The sequence below is a fragment of the Chiloscyllium plagiosum genome, unplaced genomic scaffold, assembly GCF_037043375.1.
Source record: "Chiloscyllium plagiosum isolate Xiang-an unplaced genomic scaffold, Cpla_swu_hap1 HiC_scaffold_37, whole genome shotgun sequence".
In the NCBI taxonomy this organism is placed as follows: domain Eukaryota; kingdom Metazoa; phylum Chordata; class Chondrichthyes; order Orectolobiformes; family Hemiscylliidae; genus Chiloscyllium; species Chiloscyllium plagiosum.
The window spans coordinates 15,376,192-15,394,734 of NW_028270175.1; the positions used below are offsets into that span (position 1 = coordinate 15,376,192).

Consider the following 18,543-nt stretch of genomic DNA (forward strand, 5'->3'; position numbering starts at 1 on the left):
ACCTTAACCTCCTTCCACCTATCACATTTCCAATGCCCCCTCCCCCAAGTCCCTCCTCCCTACCTTTTATCTTAGCCTGCTTTGCACACTTTCCTCATTCCTGAAGAAGGGCTCATGCCCGAAACATCGATTCTCCTGCTCCTTGGATGCTGCCTGATCTGCGCTTTTCCAGCAACACATTTTCAGCTCTGATCTCCAGCATCTACAGTCCTCACTTTCTCCTGGGGACTCAGTTGCAGGTGAAATCCTGCCAGTAGCCGAGCCAGTGCCTGGTTGGCAACAATGTAAGTGGGCCTTTCCTGGAAGAGGAAAGTGGACCTCATTGCACTTTCAACTGGAAGGAGAGACCCCTCTATCTCAAACACATTCCACCCATAGAATTTGTAGTGGAAGTGCTTAAATGAGGGTTTCAGCAGCAAACTGAGGTGATGAGAGCAGGATGCTAATCACATGGAGATAGATGACATTCCTGGTGCAGTTAGAGACAAAGTTCATGGCTGGGGACAAAAAGGATTCAGCTCAGTTTGCATTATTGGTGTTGATGAAACATTGTGGCTTTAAGTTGCCCACGATTAAACTTTTCAGCCAAGATAATCTTGGAGAAGTGTTGCGGTTGTCCAGAGACAATGGAGGAGTGGGAACTAAGTTAATGTATCTTGAATTAGGAGTGCGTTTATTGCTGAAATAGAGCTTTCCTTTTCAAACTAGTATTTGTGGAGTCATACAACACAGAAACCGATCCTTCAGTCCAACCCATCCACGTTGATGAATTTACCAAACTAAACTAGTCCTGCTTGGTCCATATCCTCTAAATCTTTCCTACTCATGTACCTGTCCAAATGTCTTTTAAATTTGTAACTGTACCTGCATCTACCAATTCCTCTGGCAGTTGATTTCACTTATGAACCATCCTCTTTGTGAAAAAGTTGCTCCTCTGGTCCCTTTTCAATCTTTCTCCTCTCACCTTAAAAATATACCCCCTAGTTTTGAACTCCCCCACCCTACATAAAAGACCTATGGTATTCACCTTATCTATGTCCCTCATGATTTTACAAACCCGTACAAGGTTTTACAAACCCATACAACACCTCCAGTTCCTACGCTGCAGTGAAAATGTCCTAGCCTAGCCAGCCTCTCTACATAACTCAAACCCTCTGTTCCTGGCCACTATCATCGTAAATCTTTTCTGAACCCTCTCCAATTGAATAATATCCTTCCTGTAGCAGGGTGACCCGAACTGTACACAAACCCCAGAAGTAGCCTCACCAACGTACTGTACAATCTCAACATGAAGTCCCAACTCCTAATTTCAATGATGTCAACAATGAAAGCAAGTGTGCTAAATGCCACCTTAACCACCCCCATCTACTTGTGACACAGCTTTCAAAGAACTATGTACTTGAACCCCAAGGTGTCTCTGTTTGACAACACCACAATTAACTGTTTAAGTCCTGCCCATGTTTGCTTTACCAATACGCAATATCTCTGATTTATCCAAACTAAACTCCATCTGCCAGTCCTCAGCCCATTGGATCAATTGCTCAAGATCCCTTTGTTAACTTAGGTTACCTTCTTCACTGTCGACAATACTACCAGTATTGATGTCATCCACAAACTTAGTAACAATTCCTCCTAAATTCTCATCCAAATCATTTTATATAAATGGCAAACAACAGTGGACCCAGCACTGATCCCTTTGGAACACAGCTGGTCACAGGCCTCTAATCTGAAAAATAACTGCCACCGCCCTTGTCTCCTACTGTCAAGCCAATTCTGCAACCAATTGATAAGGTCTCCCTGAATCCCATGTAATTTAACTTTCATAACAAGTCTACTATGCAGAACCTTGTCAAAGGCTACTGTTCTTCCCTCCTCAATCTTTTTGTTTATGTTGTCAAAAGACTCAGTCAAGTTTGTGAGATGTTTGTTTGCCAAAAACAATTATTCCTTTTTTTTTGGCACCAATATCCCTTACCTATTGAAAGATTACACTTTTTATTCCCCCCCCCCCCCTTCCTTCCTTTCTTGCTACTGTTCTCCCCAAATAGTCTTCACAACAAAAGGCAAGGTGGTTGGGGTTTTGGGTGTGAGCTTTTCCAGGAGGTGGTAGAACTGTGATCTCTCCTCATAGTGGTGAGTAAATGTTGAACTACCAACTAGTAATTTAAAGGCAGATAATCTGCCTTTGAGGGTTGAATCATTTAATGCTGTTCTCCGATGTTGCCACTGTTCCTAACTACTTGCCTTTTCTTAACCAGTGAGATGTTGTGTTGGAGTGCTGTTTCTTTTGAATACTACATGAAAAGAGTTAGGAGCAGGAAGAAGTAATTTGGCCCCTGGAGCCATTTCCTCCATGATTTGAGCAAAGTTTACAGGGTTTATAGTAAAGAGGTCTGATTGAAAGATTCTACATAATTGATAAATATATGAAATATGTTGTCTAATTTGTGAGTTTATTAGAATAAATAATCATAGATAAAATAAGTACTGCTTTTTCAAGTAAGATGGATTGAGTAATCGCCACATGCAAGCCCCTTCAGTAGTGAACAATTGTTCAATCTAGTAGATGGCATGGCATTTGCTTTTCAGACGGAGTGCATGTTCATAGATGAAATAGCACACTATTATGTCTGAAATGCAAAACAAAAACAAACAGAAAATTTCACAACATGGAAAGCATTGATGTTGAATGCCCCATTATCAATATCCTAGGAGTTTTCATTGACCAGCAACTCAGTTGGACACACCATATAAATACAAGAGAAGGTCAGAAGCAAGAAACACATCTTGTGACTCCCCAAAACCCATTCACTGTCTACAAAGCACAAATCAGCAGTGTGATGGAATACTCCTCACTTGCCTCGATGCATGCAACTTGACATCATCCAGGACGAAGCAGCCCACTTGATTGCCACCATCACTGACAATCAGAAATAGGAATGTATACAATTGACAAGATGCACTGCAGAAATTCAGCAAAGATCCTTGGATTGCATCTTTCAAACCTACGACCACTTCCACCTTGAAGGACAAAGGCTACAGATACATGTCAGCACCATCACCTGCAAGTTCCCCTCCAAGCCACCCACCATCCTGACTTGGAAATATATCAATATTCCCTCACAATTGCTGGGTAAAAATTCTGGAATTTTCTCCCTAATAGCATTGTGAGTCTAGCTACATCAAATGAAATGCAATGGTTTAGGAAGGACAGCTCACCATCACCTTCTCAAGCTCAACTAGGGACTGGCAATAAATGCTAGCCAGTCAGCGATAGCTATATCCCATGACTGAATTTTTTTTTTTAAAAAGCCCCTCTTCTCTCAAGATCTGATGTGGCCTTAATTCCACTTTTGTGCCTGTGTCCTATCATTCACTCCATTGTTACAAAAATCTTAGTAACTTTGCCTTGAATATATTCAACAACTTAGTCTCCAATAAGCACTTGGTGGGGGGAGGGGAGAATTCCAGTGACAGAGAACCTTCATAGAGCAGAAGAGAAATTTCTTCTATCATAAATGCAAAATTCCTTATTTTGAAACTGCACCCTGTAATTCTGGATCCCTCAATAAGAGGAAGCATAATGTCAAAATCCACCTTTCTTAAGAATCTTCTGTTTCAATCCGATCATGTTTGATTCCTTTAAATTGCATTGATTTTAGGTCTAATTAGCTCAGGTCTAATTTTCTCAAAGGAGCTGTTTCACCCCAAGAAACAGCCAAGTGAACTTTGGCTCTCTGAACTGCATCTAGTACAAACATGTCCTTAATTAAGAGTGATCAAAACTACGTATCGTACTTTAGGTGTGTTTGCCACAGTGCCTATATATTGTTGGCTGGACCTCCCTACTTAGGTGCTCCATCTATCTTGCAATAAGGGCCAATATTCTGTTTGCCTTAATTATTTGCTGATCTTTTTTTCACGTGACTCACTTGCAAGACCACTTAAGAGCTTCTGTATTATAACATACTGCAATTTTTTGTCACTTAACAATATTAAACAATTTAACAAGGAGACAACCTCACATTTTCTCTCAATATATTCCTGTCTGCTATTTTGCAACTTAATTAACATATCTAAAGTCTCTTGCAGACTACTCTTCCCAAACTTTTCTACCTATCTTCATATTGTCAGAAAATCTAACTGCAATTGTCCATCTCTCCATTCAAGTCATCAGTGAAGAGTTGATTACCCCAGTTCTGATCCCAGTGCCACTCTGTGACTTAGAGGTCACCAACCTGAACACCCATTTACCCAGATTCTTTGTTCCCTATTTGCCAAATATAACACACATATCACTTCCAGTGCTATAAGTCCTTATTCCATGCACTAACCATTTATGTAGCACTTATTGAATGCCCGTTAAAAATCAAATACACAACATCTTACTTTATGCTCTCAAAGGGCTTTAGTACATTTGTATATACTTTCTCTATTGCAAAACCACTGCCTTGTATTTATAGTAGTATTGTGTGTGGCTAGAGGAAGCTCTCCTAGCTTATCCATACGACAATTTTTGGCATTAGAGTTAGTGTAATGATAAATATAAAGTTATCTGATTTGGGTGAGAAAAGCTATAACCATATCTCATTCAATGGTTAGTGCGCGTGTTCTCTCAGTTAACGTCATTGGCCAGAAATGAGAAACCGTACCATGTCGCCATTTTCTGTATCTCCCAAGGGCATTGTGGCAAGTGATAACCTCCTTGTGGCTGCTACAAAATAATCAGCTAACTGAATACAGAATGAACATGGACTCTGGCATGATCTGTAAGGCTGTTTTCACACTGACCTGTTTTTACTCATTTGCCTGTTTTTAAACAAAATCCTTATCTTAGTCAAAGCTGAAGGTTTTTCACACTTAAGGCACCATATAAAAGATTTTAAACTGGGATAAGGTTGGCACAACATTGAGAGCCAAAGAACCTGTATTGTGCTACATTGTCCATGTTCTGTTTCCTTCATAAATAGTACACAGAATTCTAGTGCATGGATAAAATAAAAGATGTAATTGGGATGTTTACTCGCTATAATTCTTATTTCATGACCCTTCGTAAAAGCTACAAATGTTGTTTCAAAAATACATTCTGGCACTTTAATATGAATAAAGCAAAATGTTTATTTCATTTCATGTGATTCTATGGTTCATTTACTGAGAATGGTTTTTGACAGGTTTATGAATAAGCTAAATAAATTAATTATTTAGCTTGTGTGTTTCATACAATGTTCATGTTTGTTATAAAATGTCAAAATATGGAGGTTTCCATTAGGCAAATGCATATCTGTATTTAAGGAATGGTGGAAAAAGCTTTGCTAAATTGCTGTACTTTTGCTGTCAACAGAGACATACTTATTACTGATTTTGATCCTACGATCACTTATAATGGAATGTGCTCTGAAGTGAGGGATATGTGCAGTTTACAGCAGGATCAACCTATTACTCTGAAATGGATTGATAATGAAGGTAAGAAAACTTATTGTTTATAAACAATTTTAATTGTGCTTTGTGCAGTGTAAACGAATACAAAGTTGCGGACTGAACAAATGAGAGATGTTGGTAAAGTGCAGACCGGAAAAAAATGTGACTGAGGAGAATTGCAAAATCCTGTAAGTCATAAATGCCTTGGAATAAGTGTGTTTTACTTCCATGGCTTCACATATTGCTTTCTCGATTATTTTCCAATCAACCTGTTCAGAGATGTCATTACTTACCTCTGGATTGGGTAGATCTTGAACCAGGACCTTCTGACTCAGTAGGGACACCACCACTGCCCCACAGAGACACCATTAAACTCAAATTTTGCCATTGGACATTGGGGTTCAAACACGTGCTATGTATGTGGCTACCATTTCAATGGTGGGTTGATGAAAGTTTCCTTATGGTTGTTTAAGTTTGCCTGGTTCTATGAAAGTTTAAAGGAAGGCAAGGCAATATTTCTCAAAAAAATGTCCTTTTACTTGAAATTTCAACTAAATTCAGCATTTGATATGGTATCCAGGTGAGCTGCTATATCCAACAACAAATTAATTTCAGGCAGCTTCGCTTGCTGGTTTATGCTTTTGAAATGTGCCTTGAAACTAATAAGCAAATTTCAATCTTTTGAAGTCCTTGAAAACTGAAATTAAGATTCTGTCCTGTGCCTGCTTATACGTCACAATAAGACTTTATAATCTCAGTCATCAGGAATCTTCTAAGCAGAGAAAGAGCAAGTTTTTGTTTAGTATTGCTATGTTTAATCACTTTGTAGTATAGAACATTAAGTATCGCTAGAAAAAGAGACATGCTGTTGAAGATTTTCAGTATAGCCCATCAGGACTGAATTGGATGTGTACCAAGTTTTAAGGGGAGCAACAACTATATGAAGAAGATACTCATTACAGTAAAATTATAATAAGGCAAACACAGGATGCCCACCCACAAATGTATTAAGTGGAGCTTCAAGATAGTTGAGGAAAGCCTTATGTAACTCGATTTTTGTTCTTTATACATGGAATTCATTTGTTTGTTTCAATTTGTTCATGTTACAGTTGTGTTTATACCAGACCAGACCCCCTCCAAATATTTAAGAAATTAGCTGAAATCCTATCTTTATGTTTGCCTTTAAAGTAAGATAAAGTGCTGTGTTCCAGAAGCATCTTGACTGGTCATACTACTCTATGTTAAGCAAAACAATTTATTCACACATTATAGTTAAAATACAGCAGGAGAAAGAAGCATTTACAATAACCTAACTCGATTGGAAAACTTAACAGATACAGTAACTGTTACTCATTAGCTGTTACAATATAGTAACATCCCATAAACACATCCCTTCGCAAAAAGGCAAAGTCAGAAGTCCTGTGTAACCCGTGGCAGAGAGACACAAAAGAAAATCAAAGGAAAACTCAGCGGAGCAGCAAAGGGACATTTACTGCAGCTGCCAACCCTGCCGAGACTCCAACAGCAACTGCTTTAAGCTTAAAAAAAACTTGAAAACCTGGTCTGGAAGAGCTGGCCACACCCCATCCGATCTGCCTCTTCCAACTTTTAAAAAAAGCCTCAAGGTCCCACAAGTTGTTTACTTTAGCACAGACAGCTCAATACTTAATTCAATCTCTCTTAAAAGAAACCATAATGAAAAGCCCATTTTATAGCGACAGTGTTGTCACAATAGCCTGACCTTGTACACTGAAAGGCACTGAAAAATATTGAGAATTAACTCTGTAAAAACTGAAGTCATATTTTTCTGTTTGAAGTTCTGTCTTCAGATGAGTGCAAAATAGTCCACCATGTCATTAATACAGTCAAAATTATTTTCCACATGTTTGTTGTTTTGGACCAAGTCAGACCCCCTCAGAATATTCTAAGAAGGTAGCCTAGACTCTAACTTTTCCTTAATTTAAAGGCAGTTGTGAAGTGGGTGTTCCAGGTGTGATATAATTGGTCAAACCACTCAGCCTTAAGCAAAACAGAATTTATTTAAACACTACAGTCGAAACATGTGCAAAATAAAGTGGAATTTAGAATAAGTTAACTAATGGAAAACTTAGTAGACCTAGTTCTGGATGTAGATTTGCTCGCTGAGCTGGAAGGTTCATTTCCAAACGTTTCGTCACCCTACAGGGAATATCTTCAGTGGGCCTCTGGACGAAGCACTGCTAATGGTTTCTGCTATTTATATGTTTGGGTTTCTTTTGGGTTGGTGATGTCATTTCCTGTTCTTTTTCTCAGGGGGTGATAGATGGGGTCTAAACATAGAGTTCGACCCCATCTACTATCCCCTCTGAGAAAACGAACAGGTAATGACATCACCACAGGAAATGGCATCACCAACCCAAAGAAACCCAAACATATATAGAAAACAGAAAGCCCACTGAAGATGTTACCTAGGAGGGTGATGAAACGTCTGAAAATGAACCTTCCAGTTCAGCGAGTAAACCTTGATTGAAATCTTGTCCATTTTCCTGATCTATATCTCAAAAATGCTGGAGGTCATAGAGATGATCTTTCTTAACCTATTTGTGAAGCACTATGGAATCTTGGACTTCACTAAGACAAGCAGCAGGTTTATCTGTGCCTTCCATGTTTGTGAAGATCATGGTGGTGACATGGCAGATGAGCCCCAGCTGGATAGAGGAAATGCTTCAGTGATATCCTCAAGGTCTCACTGGTGAAGTTCAACATTCCCACAGACACGTGGGAATCACTTGCCCAAAACCCTCCCAAATGAAAGAGGCGCACTTGAAAAGGCATCAAGCACCTGGTGACTTGTCACTGAGAAAAAGCGGAAACTAGGCAAAATTCGCGCTGTCTCACCAACGCACCATTCATCCTTTCCAGTGACCACCTTCAGCCCCAAATGTAACAGTACTTGCAGTTGCCGCATCAGTCTGTACCGCTACCGACGGAATTGGAGAGTGGAAGACAGTCATGATCTGCGAGATACTGCCAATGAATGAATGAATGAGTGATGTGTTGCTTGCTTCTCTTAGCACCGATGCATATTTCAGCTTAGAACATTGAAGTGTGATCTGGTAAAAGCCAGTAAAATGGTCTGGTCTCATCCATATTAAAATTGTCTCTCGATGCATCTTCTTGTAGGACCTAGGCATGACTACTTCACAGCTAATTATCTGTTATTGCTGCCATAACTGCTGGTTATTCACTGTGCAGAAGATAAGTTGTTTTTATTCAGTTGAGCCATCCTTTGCTGCAGGTCTGTCTGTGATTTTGTGCTCTAGCAAATCTGGCATTGTCAATCTGGAACTTTGGTTTATCACGGGTATTCTTTATTTGAACTCCTGATAATGGAAATGGCTAGTAGGTTTGGGTTATCTGGATTTGACTCATTGTAATTTCACTGTAGTTGGTAAGTCATCTCAGGCTGATCACGGCATTGCCATGAAGAATGCACCAAGGCAAACTTAATGGCTAAGGTTTTGTTTGCATTTGAATCTGGAAAGTCAGCTCAGTGGTCATGGCATTGCCAAGGGGAATGCAGTGCAATGACTGTTTCCTCAGTTTTTGTTTGCTTAATAAAAGCACAATGCATGAGCATGCTCTCTGTGTGAGCAAAGGATATAGCCTGCATGTAAGTTTCTGTTATTTGTGTCATGTGTAAGTGAGCTACACTATGAGCCTGACTGATCTTAAATTATGAGGAAGTGAGGACTGCAGATGCTAGCGATCAGAATCGAAAGTGTGGTGCTGAAAATGCACAACAGGTCAGGCAGCGTCCAAGGAGCAGGAGAGTCGGTGTTTTGGGCATAAGTCCTGATGAAGGGCTTATGCCCGCAATATCGAACCTCCTGCTCCTCGGATGCTGCCTGACCTGCTGAACTGATCATAACTTTGTCCAGCCCAGTCCAGTCCAACACCAGCACCTCCACATCATAATTTAATGATCATTTGGTGTTGTGTGATTTTGATCTTAAATTTAGATATTAGTGCAATTCTTACTACGTTTGGGGTTGATTAGCAGTCAGGTGAGGGGCCAACCAATGAACGCCCTCTTTTTCATGCTGCACAATCTGTAGTTTTCTTTGTGTTTTGGCATTCCTGTGGTTCTGTTCTGATGAGTAGAAGCAAAAAATCTTCAACAGCATGTCTCTTTTCAGTGATATTTAAATATGTTCAAGCATTACCTAAGTTTGACAAGGATGTAGAAACCTTTTTCATTTGAGCAAGTGGCTAAACAAATGAAACAGCCGGTGACCATGTGGATGTTGTTGATCTAAACTAAGTTGGTTAGTGAGGTATATGGCTCCCTATCGGAGGAGGTATCTGGGGAATGTGAGGAGGTGAAAATTGCCATCTTGTCACGCAAATCATATAATTTGGAAGCAGGCCATTTAGACCATCAAGTTCATGCTGATCTTCAGAGGAACATCCCACTCACATCCCTGTAACCCTGCATTTCCCATGGCTAATCCACCTAGCTTGCATATCACTGGACACTGGGCAATTTAACATGGCCAATCCATCTAACCTGCATATCCTTGGACTGCAGGAAGAAACCAAAACACCTAGAGGAAACTCAAGCAGACGCTGGGAGAATGCGTAAACTCCACACAGTCACCTGAAGGTGAAATTGAACCTGGGACCCTGACACTGCTGAGCCATCATGCTGCCCTTGAGTGCATGTAAGCTAGTGCCAGAAGCCTACAGATGACATTTTAGGATTCTCAGGAGGGAATCTGGTCAAATGTACGTAGAGTTTGAAAGGATCAAACCACGTAGTTTTGGTAGGTGGATAAGGGCATTGAAAGTAGATCAATCGTATGATGCTCTTAAAGAAAGGATTATTTTGGAGGTTTCTATCCTCTGCCTCAAGTTCATGCTTCAATCAAGATACCCCTTAAATGTTGTCAATGTGTCTGATTCCACCATCTCCACTGCATTCCAGGCACCCATCACCCTCTGTGTGAAATATTTTCCCCACATTTCTCCCCTAAACATTCCCCCTGTCATCTTGAATCTATGTCCTCTTGCAATTAACTTTTCCACCCTATCTATACCCCTCATAATTTTGGAGGCCTCTCCCAGGTCACCCCTCAGCTTCATCTTTCCAGTGAAAATGGTCCAAATTTATTCAACCTCTCCATCTTTACACCTCCTTCAAAGCATCCACATCCTTCTGGAAGTGTGGCGACCTGAACTACATGCAATATTGAGAATGTGGCTGAGCTAAAGTTTTTTTGTACAGTTGTAACATAGCTTGCCAACTTTTATATTCAAGGCTCCAGCCGATGAAGGCAAGGGTAGCGTATGCCTCCTTGAACACCTGACCTACCTGTGTTGCCACTTTCTGGGATCTGTGGACCTGTACACCCAGATCCCTCTGTATAAGCCACACCTGAATTTGATCTTTCAAAATGTGTCACCTTGCATTTGTCCAGATTAAACTCGATCTGCCATTTCTCTGTCCAAATCTGTGATCTATCTATATCCCACTGTATCCTTCGACAATCTGCCTCAGAATCTGCGACTCCACTGATTTGGTGTCATCTGCGAACTTAGTAATCAGACCACCTACACTGTCTTCCATATTATTTATTTATATATTGCAAGCAACCAAGGTTCCAGCACTAAATGTTGCAAAAATTCACAAGTTACTCATTTTAAATCTGAAAACACCCTTCCACCATTACTGTCTTTTACAAGGCTAGTTTTGAATCTGTCCAACCAGCTCATGCCAGATCCCATGAGCCTCTACCTTCTGTACCAGCTTGCCATCAAGTACTTTATCAAACATCTTACTAAAGTCCACTTAGACCCCATCCACTACCCTTCGCTCATCAATCATTCTTGTCACTTCCTCAAAAAGCTCAATTAAATTGGTTAAATATGACCTTCTTATCACAAACCCTTGATGTTATCACTAACAAGTCCATTCACTTCCAAATGTGAATAATTCCAGCCTCACGTTATCTTCTCCAATAGCTTCCTACCACTGACATCAGGCTCATTGGCCTGTAAGTACCTGGATTATTTCTGTTGTCCTTCCAAAACAAAGGAACAATACCCCCCACTCTCCAATCTTATGAAACCCTGTCTGAGGCTGAAGACTATGCAAAGATACCTGTCCAGGCCCCTTCTATTTCCTCCCTTGCCTCCCATAGGATCCTGGGGACCTATCTACCTTAATGCGTTTCAAGACACCCAGCGCTTCCCCCTTCATTGAGAGTATTCCCACACCTTTCCCTAACCTCAATATCCCTTATGTCCCACTCTTTGGTGAGTACCAATATGATGTTCTTAATCACTACCTCTGGCTCTACTCAGAATTTCCCTCCTTTAGTGGGCCTAATCTTTCTCCAGCTACATTCTTGCTCCTAATTTATGCCTCGGGATTCTCCTTAACACTGCTGGCCAAGAACATTTCATAGCCTATAAAAACTGAAAGAACTGAGGATGCTGTAAAACAGAAAGATAAACAGAAATTGCTAGAAAAGCTCAGCAAGCCTGGCAGCATCTGTGGAGAGAAGTCAGAGTTAACATTTCAAGTCAACTGACCCATCATCAGAACTGATGGTAGCTAGGGAAGTGTTGATTAATATGCAGGAGGTAGGGGGAAAGGAGTAAATGATAGATGGGGATTGAGCGCAGAGAGATAAGAACAGTTGGACAGACAAAAGAATGAAAGGGCTGGGAGGGTGAATAGCTATTTATGGAGACTGTTAATGTCTAGCAATGGGTTATGTTTAATAGCAGACTGTGTGATAAAACCAGCTGTGTGGGGGTTTGAGTGAGGACACCAGTGAGCTTAAGCTCTAAAGCTGATTAACTCGATATTGAGTCCAGAAGGCCGCAGGGTTCCCAGGTGGAAATGAGGTGCTGTTCTTCCAACTTGCACTGAGCTTTGCTAGAGCACTGCAGCAAACCTGAGATGAGATATTGGTCCGGGAACAGGATGGTGTGCTGAAGTGGCAGGCAACTGAAAGCACACAAGCCTTTTTTTGCAGACAGAATGTAGTTCACCTCGTCTATACTTTTATCCCCCCAATGTAGAATAGATCACATGGTGAGCAGGAAATGTAGATTGAGTGTGCAGGTAAAGCACTGTTTCACCTTGAAGGCGTGTTTGGGCCTTTGATACTGAGGAGGAAGGAAGTAAACGTTTGGATGTGAGACCTTCTGCCGTCGCTGGGGAAGGTGCTGTGTTGCTGTTGGGTATGTTGGGAGTAAAGGAAAAGGAGACCAGGATGTCCAGCGGGAAAGGTCCCTGCAGAAGGCTGACAAGGGAAAGGAGGGGGGAAAGTGAGGTCTGCAGATGCTGGAGATCAAAGTTGAAACTTTATTGCTGGAACAGCACAGCAGGTCAGGCAGCATCCAGGGAACAGGAGATTCGACGTTTCGGGCACAGGCCCTTCTTCAGGAATGAGCAGAGAGTGTTCAGCAGGAGAAGATAAAAGGTAGGGAGGAGGGACTTGGAGGAGGGGCGTTGGAAATGTGATAGGTGGAAAGAGGTCAAGGTGAGGGTGATAGGTCGGAGTAGGATGGAGGCGGAGAGGTCAAGAAGAAGACTGCAGGTCAGGAAGGCGGTGCCTGGCTGGAGGGATTCGGCTGAGACAAGGTGGGGGGAGGGGGGATGAAGAAACTGGTGAAGTCCAAGTTCATCCCCTGTGGTTGGAGGGTTCCCAGTCGGGAATATGTGTCTGAGAAGGGAGGGTAGGGACCCCAAGCCCCCCACACCTGGTGTTATCTCACAGTCTGCTATTAAATATAATTCATTATTAACCACTCTGTCCCCATTAATAGCTCTTCACCCTTCTAGTCAGATTGTTATCCATTCCTTCATTTGTCCAAGAGCTATAGAGTCAGAGTTCTACAGCGGGAAAATAGACCCTTCAGTCCAACTCGTCTATGTCGACCAGATATCTTAACCTAATCTAGTCCTGTGTGCCAGCACTTGGCCCATATCCCTGTAAACCCTTCCTATTCATGCATCCATGCAGATGCCTTTTAAATGTTGTAATTTGTACCAGCCTCCACCACTTCCTCTGGCAGCTCATTCCATACATGGACCACCTTCTATGCAAAATTGTTGTGCCTTCGGTCCCTTTTAAATCTTTCTCCTCTCACCCTAAACCCATGTCCTCTTGGTCTGGCCTCCCCCATCCCAGAGAAAACACCTTGTCTATTCACCATATCTGTGCCCCGCATGATTTTATAAACTTCTATAAGATCGCCCCTCAGCCTCCAATGCTCCACGGAAAACAGCTCCAGTCTATTCAGCATCTACCTGTAGCTCAAATCCTCCAACCCAGGCAATATCCTTGTAAATCTTTTTTCTTCTCTCTCTCTCTCTCTCTCTCTGTCTCTCTCTCACTTTGGGCTCTATTCCCACCTATTGTTTACTCCTTACCCTCTTCCCCCATCCTATCTTTCGCATATACATTAACATTTCCTCAGAACTGATGATAGATAGGAAAAAGTCATTTGACTCGAAACATTAAGTTTCTGATTTCTCTCCACAGATACATTTCATAGCTCCTTATAGTTCTCCTAACTGCCTGTTTAAGCTCCTTCCTACTTTTCTTATATTCTTCAAAGGATTTGTTTTTAATTGTCTGGACTTTGGGTGTGCTTCCTTTTTTTTTGACTAAATTGATAATTTCCCCTGTCATCATAGGGTCCCAAGTCTTACCATTCCTGTCCTTTTATTTTGACAAGAACATGCCTGGCCTTCACTCTAATCAACTAGTCTTTAGAAGACTTCCACATGGCTTTAAACTAAATGGGGGGAAAATTAGAAAACCCAACGTAGAGGAGATAAGAATGCAGATGGTTACTAGACCATAAAGGTGAGGGACAGAACAGGTGCCTTTATGCACCAAGAAATTATAAAAAAAAAGTAGGGAAATTTAACAGTGGAACAAATTTAAGAGCTCTGTAAATAAATGCACAAAGCATTCGAAACAGAATTAATGAGTTAATAGTGCAAATAGAAACAAATGGGTACGATTTGGTAGCAATTACTGAGATGTGCTTACAAGGACATCAGGTCTGTGAATTGAATATCTGGGATACTCAGTGTTTTGGAAAGATTGACTGAAAGGAAGAGGAAGCGGTATGGCCTTGGAAGGAAGAGGTCAGTGCTGTCATGAGAAATGACATAAGAATAGGCAATCAAGATGAATCTGTCAGGGTCGAAATATGAAACAACCAAGGAAAAAAGTACTTGGTAGGAGTAATCTATCAGTCCCGAATAGTTCTACAGTGCAGCACAGTGTAAAGCAGGAAATATTAGAGGCTTGCAAAAAAGGTACAGCAATAATCATAGATGATTTTTATCATGCACATAGATTGGAAGAATCAAATTGACAAGGATAGCCAGGAGGCAGAGTTCATTGCTTGCATTAGAGAAACAGGTTGCTATGGATTTGACATTGTGTATTGAAGAGAGATTAATTGATGACATTCAAGTTAAGGATCCTTCAGGTGAGAATGCGTGTCAGATATGGCCAAGTAGGGAGAGTTAAATTTTGCGAAACAAGAGGTTCAGCTGAGCATGACTTAGATCAGATAAGAACTTGCAGTTAACAATAGGGTGCTGGAGGCAAGGTTAATGGGTTAACAAGGTGAAAAAGCATTCATTATGTAGAGCCATTCAACAACATTGGAAGTGTAAAGTGAGTTAACAAGGGGAAAAGTATTCATTGTGAAGCCAGTTAACAACATTCATTGCGTAACAGCAGATGGCTTAATCTTTACTATTAACACTCACTGATTGTAACGGTCACCCAATCAATATGTATGTTGCTTTATCTGGATGCTCCTCACTGTAAGTGACGATATAATTCATTCAGGAAACTGCCGTTCCAGAGAGGACAGAACTCGTGTCCCTGTACACATGAGCGATTGTTCTCTCCCTCCCTCCAGGTCCCAGATTAGAGATGACAAAGGTAAAACTATACAATGTCTCTGAGCATTTTGCTTGACTGAGGTATGAACAGGACGACACGGGGAGTGGTGACCATAGTATGATAAAATTCAAAATTCAGTTCAGGGGTGAGAAAATGGACTCCCACAGTAGTGTTCTGGAATTAAATACAGGAAATTACATAGGCATGAGGACAGATTTGGCCTGGGTAGATTGGGCGAGAAGGTGAAATGATAAGACAGCAGATAAACAGTGGCAGATGTTTAAGTAGCTACTCAATTCTTCATAACTAAAATAAGATTCTGGGTTTACCAAGATGGAGGACAGGAAAATATTTTGGGTGTAAGAGTTTCTCCTTTTTTGAGGTATCTTAGGTGTTGAAGGTGAATTCCTTGAATTACATGAGCAATAATTACTGTTTTATAAACTGCTGCATTACTTTGGAACAAAAAAAGATCAAAACAAAAGCATTTAAAAAGGAGGAAGAGAACAAAGACAGTGGCCGTATGATCAGTGAAGAGAAACAGAGAAAGAAACCTCTACACTGATATCTGGCACAGCAGTGGCACAGCAGTGACTCAGCACAGCTATTGCCTTTTGAGTTCAAGTATTTCTGGACATCAGTATGGATCTAAGAATAATTAACAAACAGCAAAATTTGTAGCTGACCTTGGAGGAGCATGTGGGGGAGAGCTGACAGCACAGGAGCAGATAATTACATCGTTTTTACGTGTAATCTTGCTGTCTTTTTAAATAATGAATAGAGTGGGTTATTTTTGGTTAGATGTTTTGAGGTCAATCTTTTCACTAAACTTCAAAAATATAAAACATGGTAATAAGTTAGCCTGGAGCAGTAAGACTGTGCAATTTTCTGTAGAATAAGGTGCAAAGCTGGCCTTTAGGAGAGTGATGTGCTATTTCTATTGAATGTGGGCGATGAGGGAGAATTTCTATGTTACTCATGATTATGACAGCAATAAGTGTGTTTGATTGCAAATGCTATCAGATCACATAGATTGGTTGGAGCGGCAGTTACAGGCAGTGAAGAATTGGCAGGAGCTGGGGGTGTGATGAATGGCAGTTATTGGAAGGGAGAAAAGCTACTGAAACAGTCAGTTGGATAGGTTGTCGCCAGGAAAGGTAGGAGAGGGAGGCTGGTAGTGCGGGGGTCTCCTGTGGCTATTCCCATTACAAACAAGTATGCTGTTTTGGAAAATGTAGGAGCTGATAGATTCGGAATTGCAGCACAAACGTCCAAGTTTCTGGTACCAAGAATGGCTCTGAAGTAGTGAGGGGTATGTCAGGTTCCAAGCGATTGTGGTAGGGGACTGTCTAGTCAGAGGCACTGACAGTTGTTTCTGCTGCCGACAGCGAGAAATCATAATGGTGTTTTGCCTTCCTAGTGCCAGGATCGAAGATATCTTTTGAGAGAGTGCAGAATATTCTCAAAGCGGAGTGGGACCAACAGGAAATCATTGTACACGTTGGAACCAATGACATAGGAAAGAAAAAGGATGAGATTCTGAAGGGAGAATATAGAAAGTTAGGTGGGAATTTAAAAAGGAGGTCCTCAAGGGTAGTAATATCTGGATTACTCCTGGTGCCAAGAGCTAGTGAAGGCAGGAATGGTCTGATAGAGCAGATGAATGCATGGTGGAGGAGCTGGTGCAGAGGAGTAAGGTTAACATTTTTGGATTATTGGAATCTCTTCTGGGGTAGAAGTGACCTGTACAAGAAGGATAAATTGCGCGTGAATTGGAAGGGGACTAATATACTGGCAGGGAGATTGGCTCGAGGTGCTCAGGAGTATTTAAACTAGTGATGGGACTCAGAAAGATAGTGAGGAAAGAGATTAGTCTGAGATTGGTACATTTGGAAAAAAGAGAAAGTCAAACAGCCAGGGAAGGCAGGAACAAAGGAGAGAATGAGGTAAACTAAACTGCATTTATTTCAATGCAAGAGGCCTAACATGGAAGGCAGATGAACTCATGGCATAGTTAGGAGCATGGGACTGGGATGTCATAGCAATTATAGAGACATGTCTCAAGGATGGGCAGGACTGGCAGCTTAATAAGATAGAAAGGGGGGGCAAGAGAGGAGGGGGGTGGCATTTCCAATAAGGGACAGCTTCACTGCTACACTTAGGGAGGATATTCCTGGGAATACATACATCCAGGGAAGTTGTTTAGAACTGAGAAATAAGAAAGGGATTGTGCTTTAGACACCACAATAGTCAGATGGAAATTGAGAAACAAATTTGTTAGGAGATCTCAGTTACCTGTAAGAATAATAGGGGGGCTATGGTAGGGAATTTTAACTTTCCAAACATAGGCTGGGACTGCCATAGTGTTAAGGGTTCAGATGGAGAGGAATTTAAGTGTCTACAAGAAAATGTTCTGATTCCGTTTGTGGGTCTACCTACTAGAGAAGGTGTGAAACTTGACCTACTCTTGGGAAATAAGGCAGGGCAGGTGACTGAGGTGTCACTGGGGGAGCACATTGGCACTAGCGACCATAATTCTATTAGTTTTAAAATATTGATGGAAAAGGATAGACCAGCTCAAAAAGTTGAAGTTCTAAATTGGAGGAAGGCCAACTTTGATGGTATTAGGCAAGAATGTTCAAAAGCTGATTGGGGGCAGATGTTTGCATGTAAAGGGACAGCTGGAAAATGGGAAACCTTCAAAAATAAGGTAATAACAGTCCAGAGACACTGTGTTTGAGATGAATGGCAAGGCCAGTAGGTGTAGGGAATGCTGGATGATGAGAGAAATTGAGATTTTGGTCAATAAAAAGGAGGCGGCATATGTCAGCTATAGACTTCTGAGATTGAGTAAATCCTTAGAGTGTAAAGGCAGTAGGAATGTACTTAAGAGTGAAATCAGGAGGACAAAAAAGGGACATGAGATGGTTTTGGCAAATAGGATTAAGGAGAATCTCAAGGGATTTTAAAAATACATTAAGGACAAAAGGGTAACTAGGGAGAGAATAGGACCCCTCAAAGATCAGCACGACCGCTTGTGTGTGGAACTGCAGGAGGTGGGGGACATAATAAATGAGTATTTTGCAACAGTGTTTACTATGGAGAAGGACATGGAAGATACAAAATGTGGGGAAATAGATGGTGACATTTTGAAAAATGTCCATATTACACAGGAGGAAATGTTGGATGTCTTAAA

General features: G+C 41.2%; 1 protein-coding gene across 4 annotated transcripts in view; it reads left to right on the plus strand.

Annotated features, from left to right (window-relative positions):
* The window catches only part of prkcz (protein kinase C, zeta), a 431,548-nt gene that overhangs the window by 38,988 nt on the left and 374,017 nt on the right, over positions 1-18,543 (plus strand). For 3 of the 4 annotated variants that reach the window (XM_087980378.1, XM_087980379.1, XM_087980380.1), the window contains exon 2: positions 5,342-5,463. The exons of the other annotated variant lie outside the window; for it this stretch is intronic. In XM_087980378.1, coding sequence (XP_087836504.1) covers positions 5,342-5,463 — 122 coding nt within the window. The remainder of the gene's footprint in view (positions 1-5,341; positions 5,464-18,543) is intronic. 4 annotated transcript variants of the gene reach the window in all.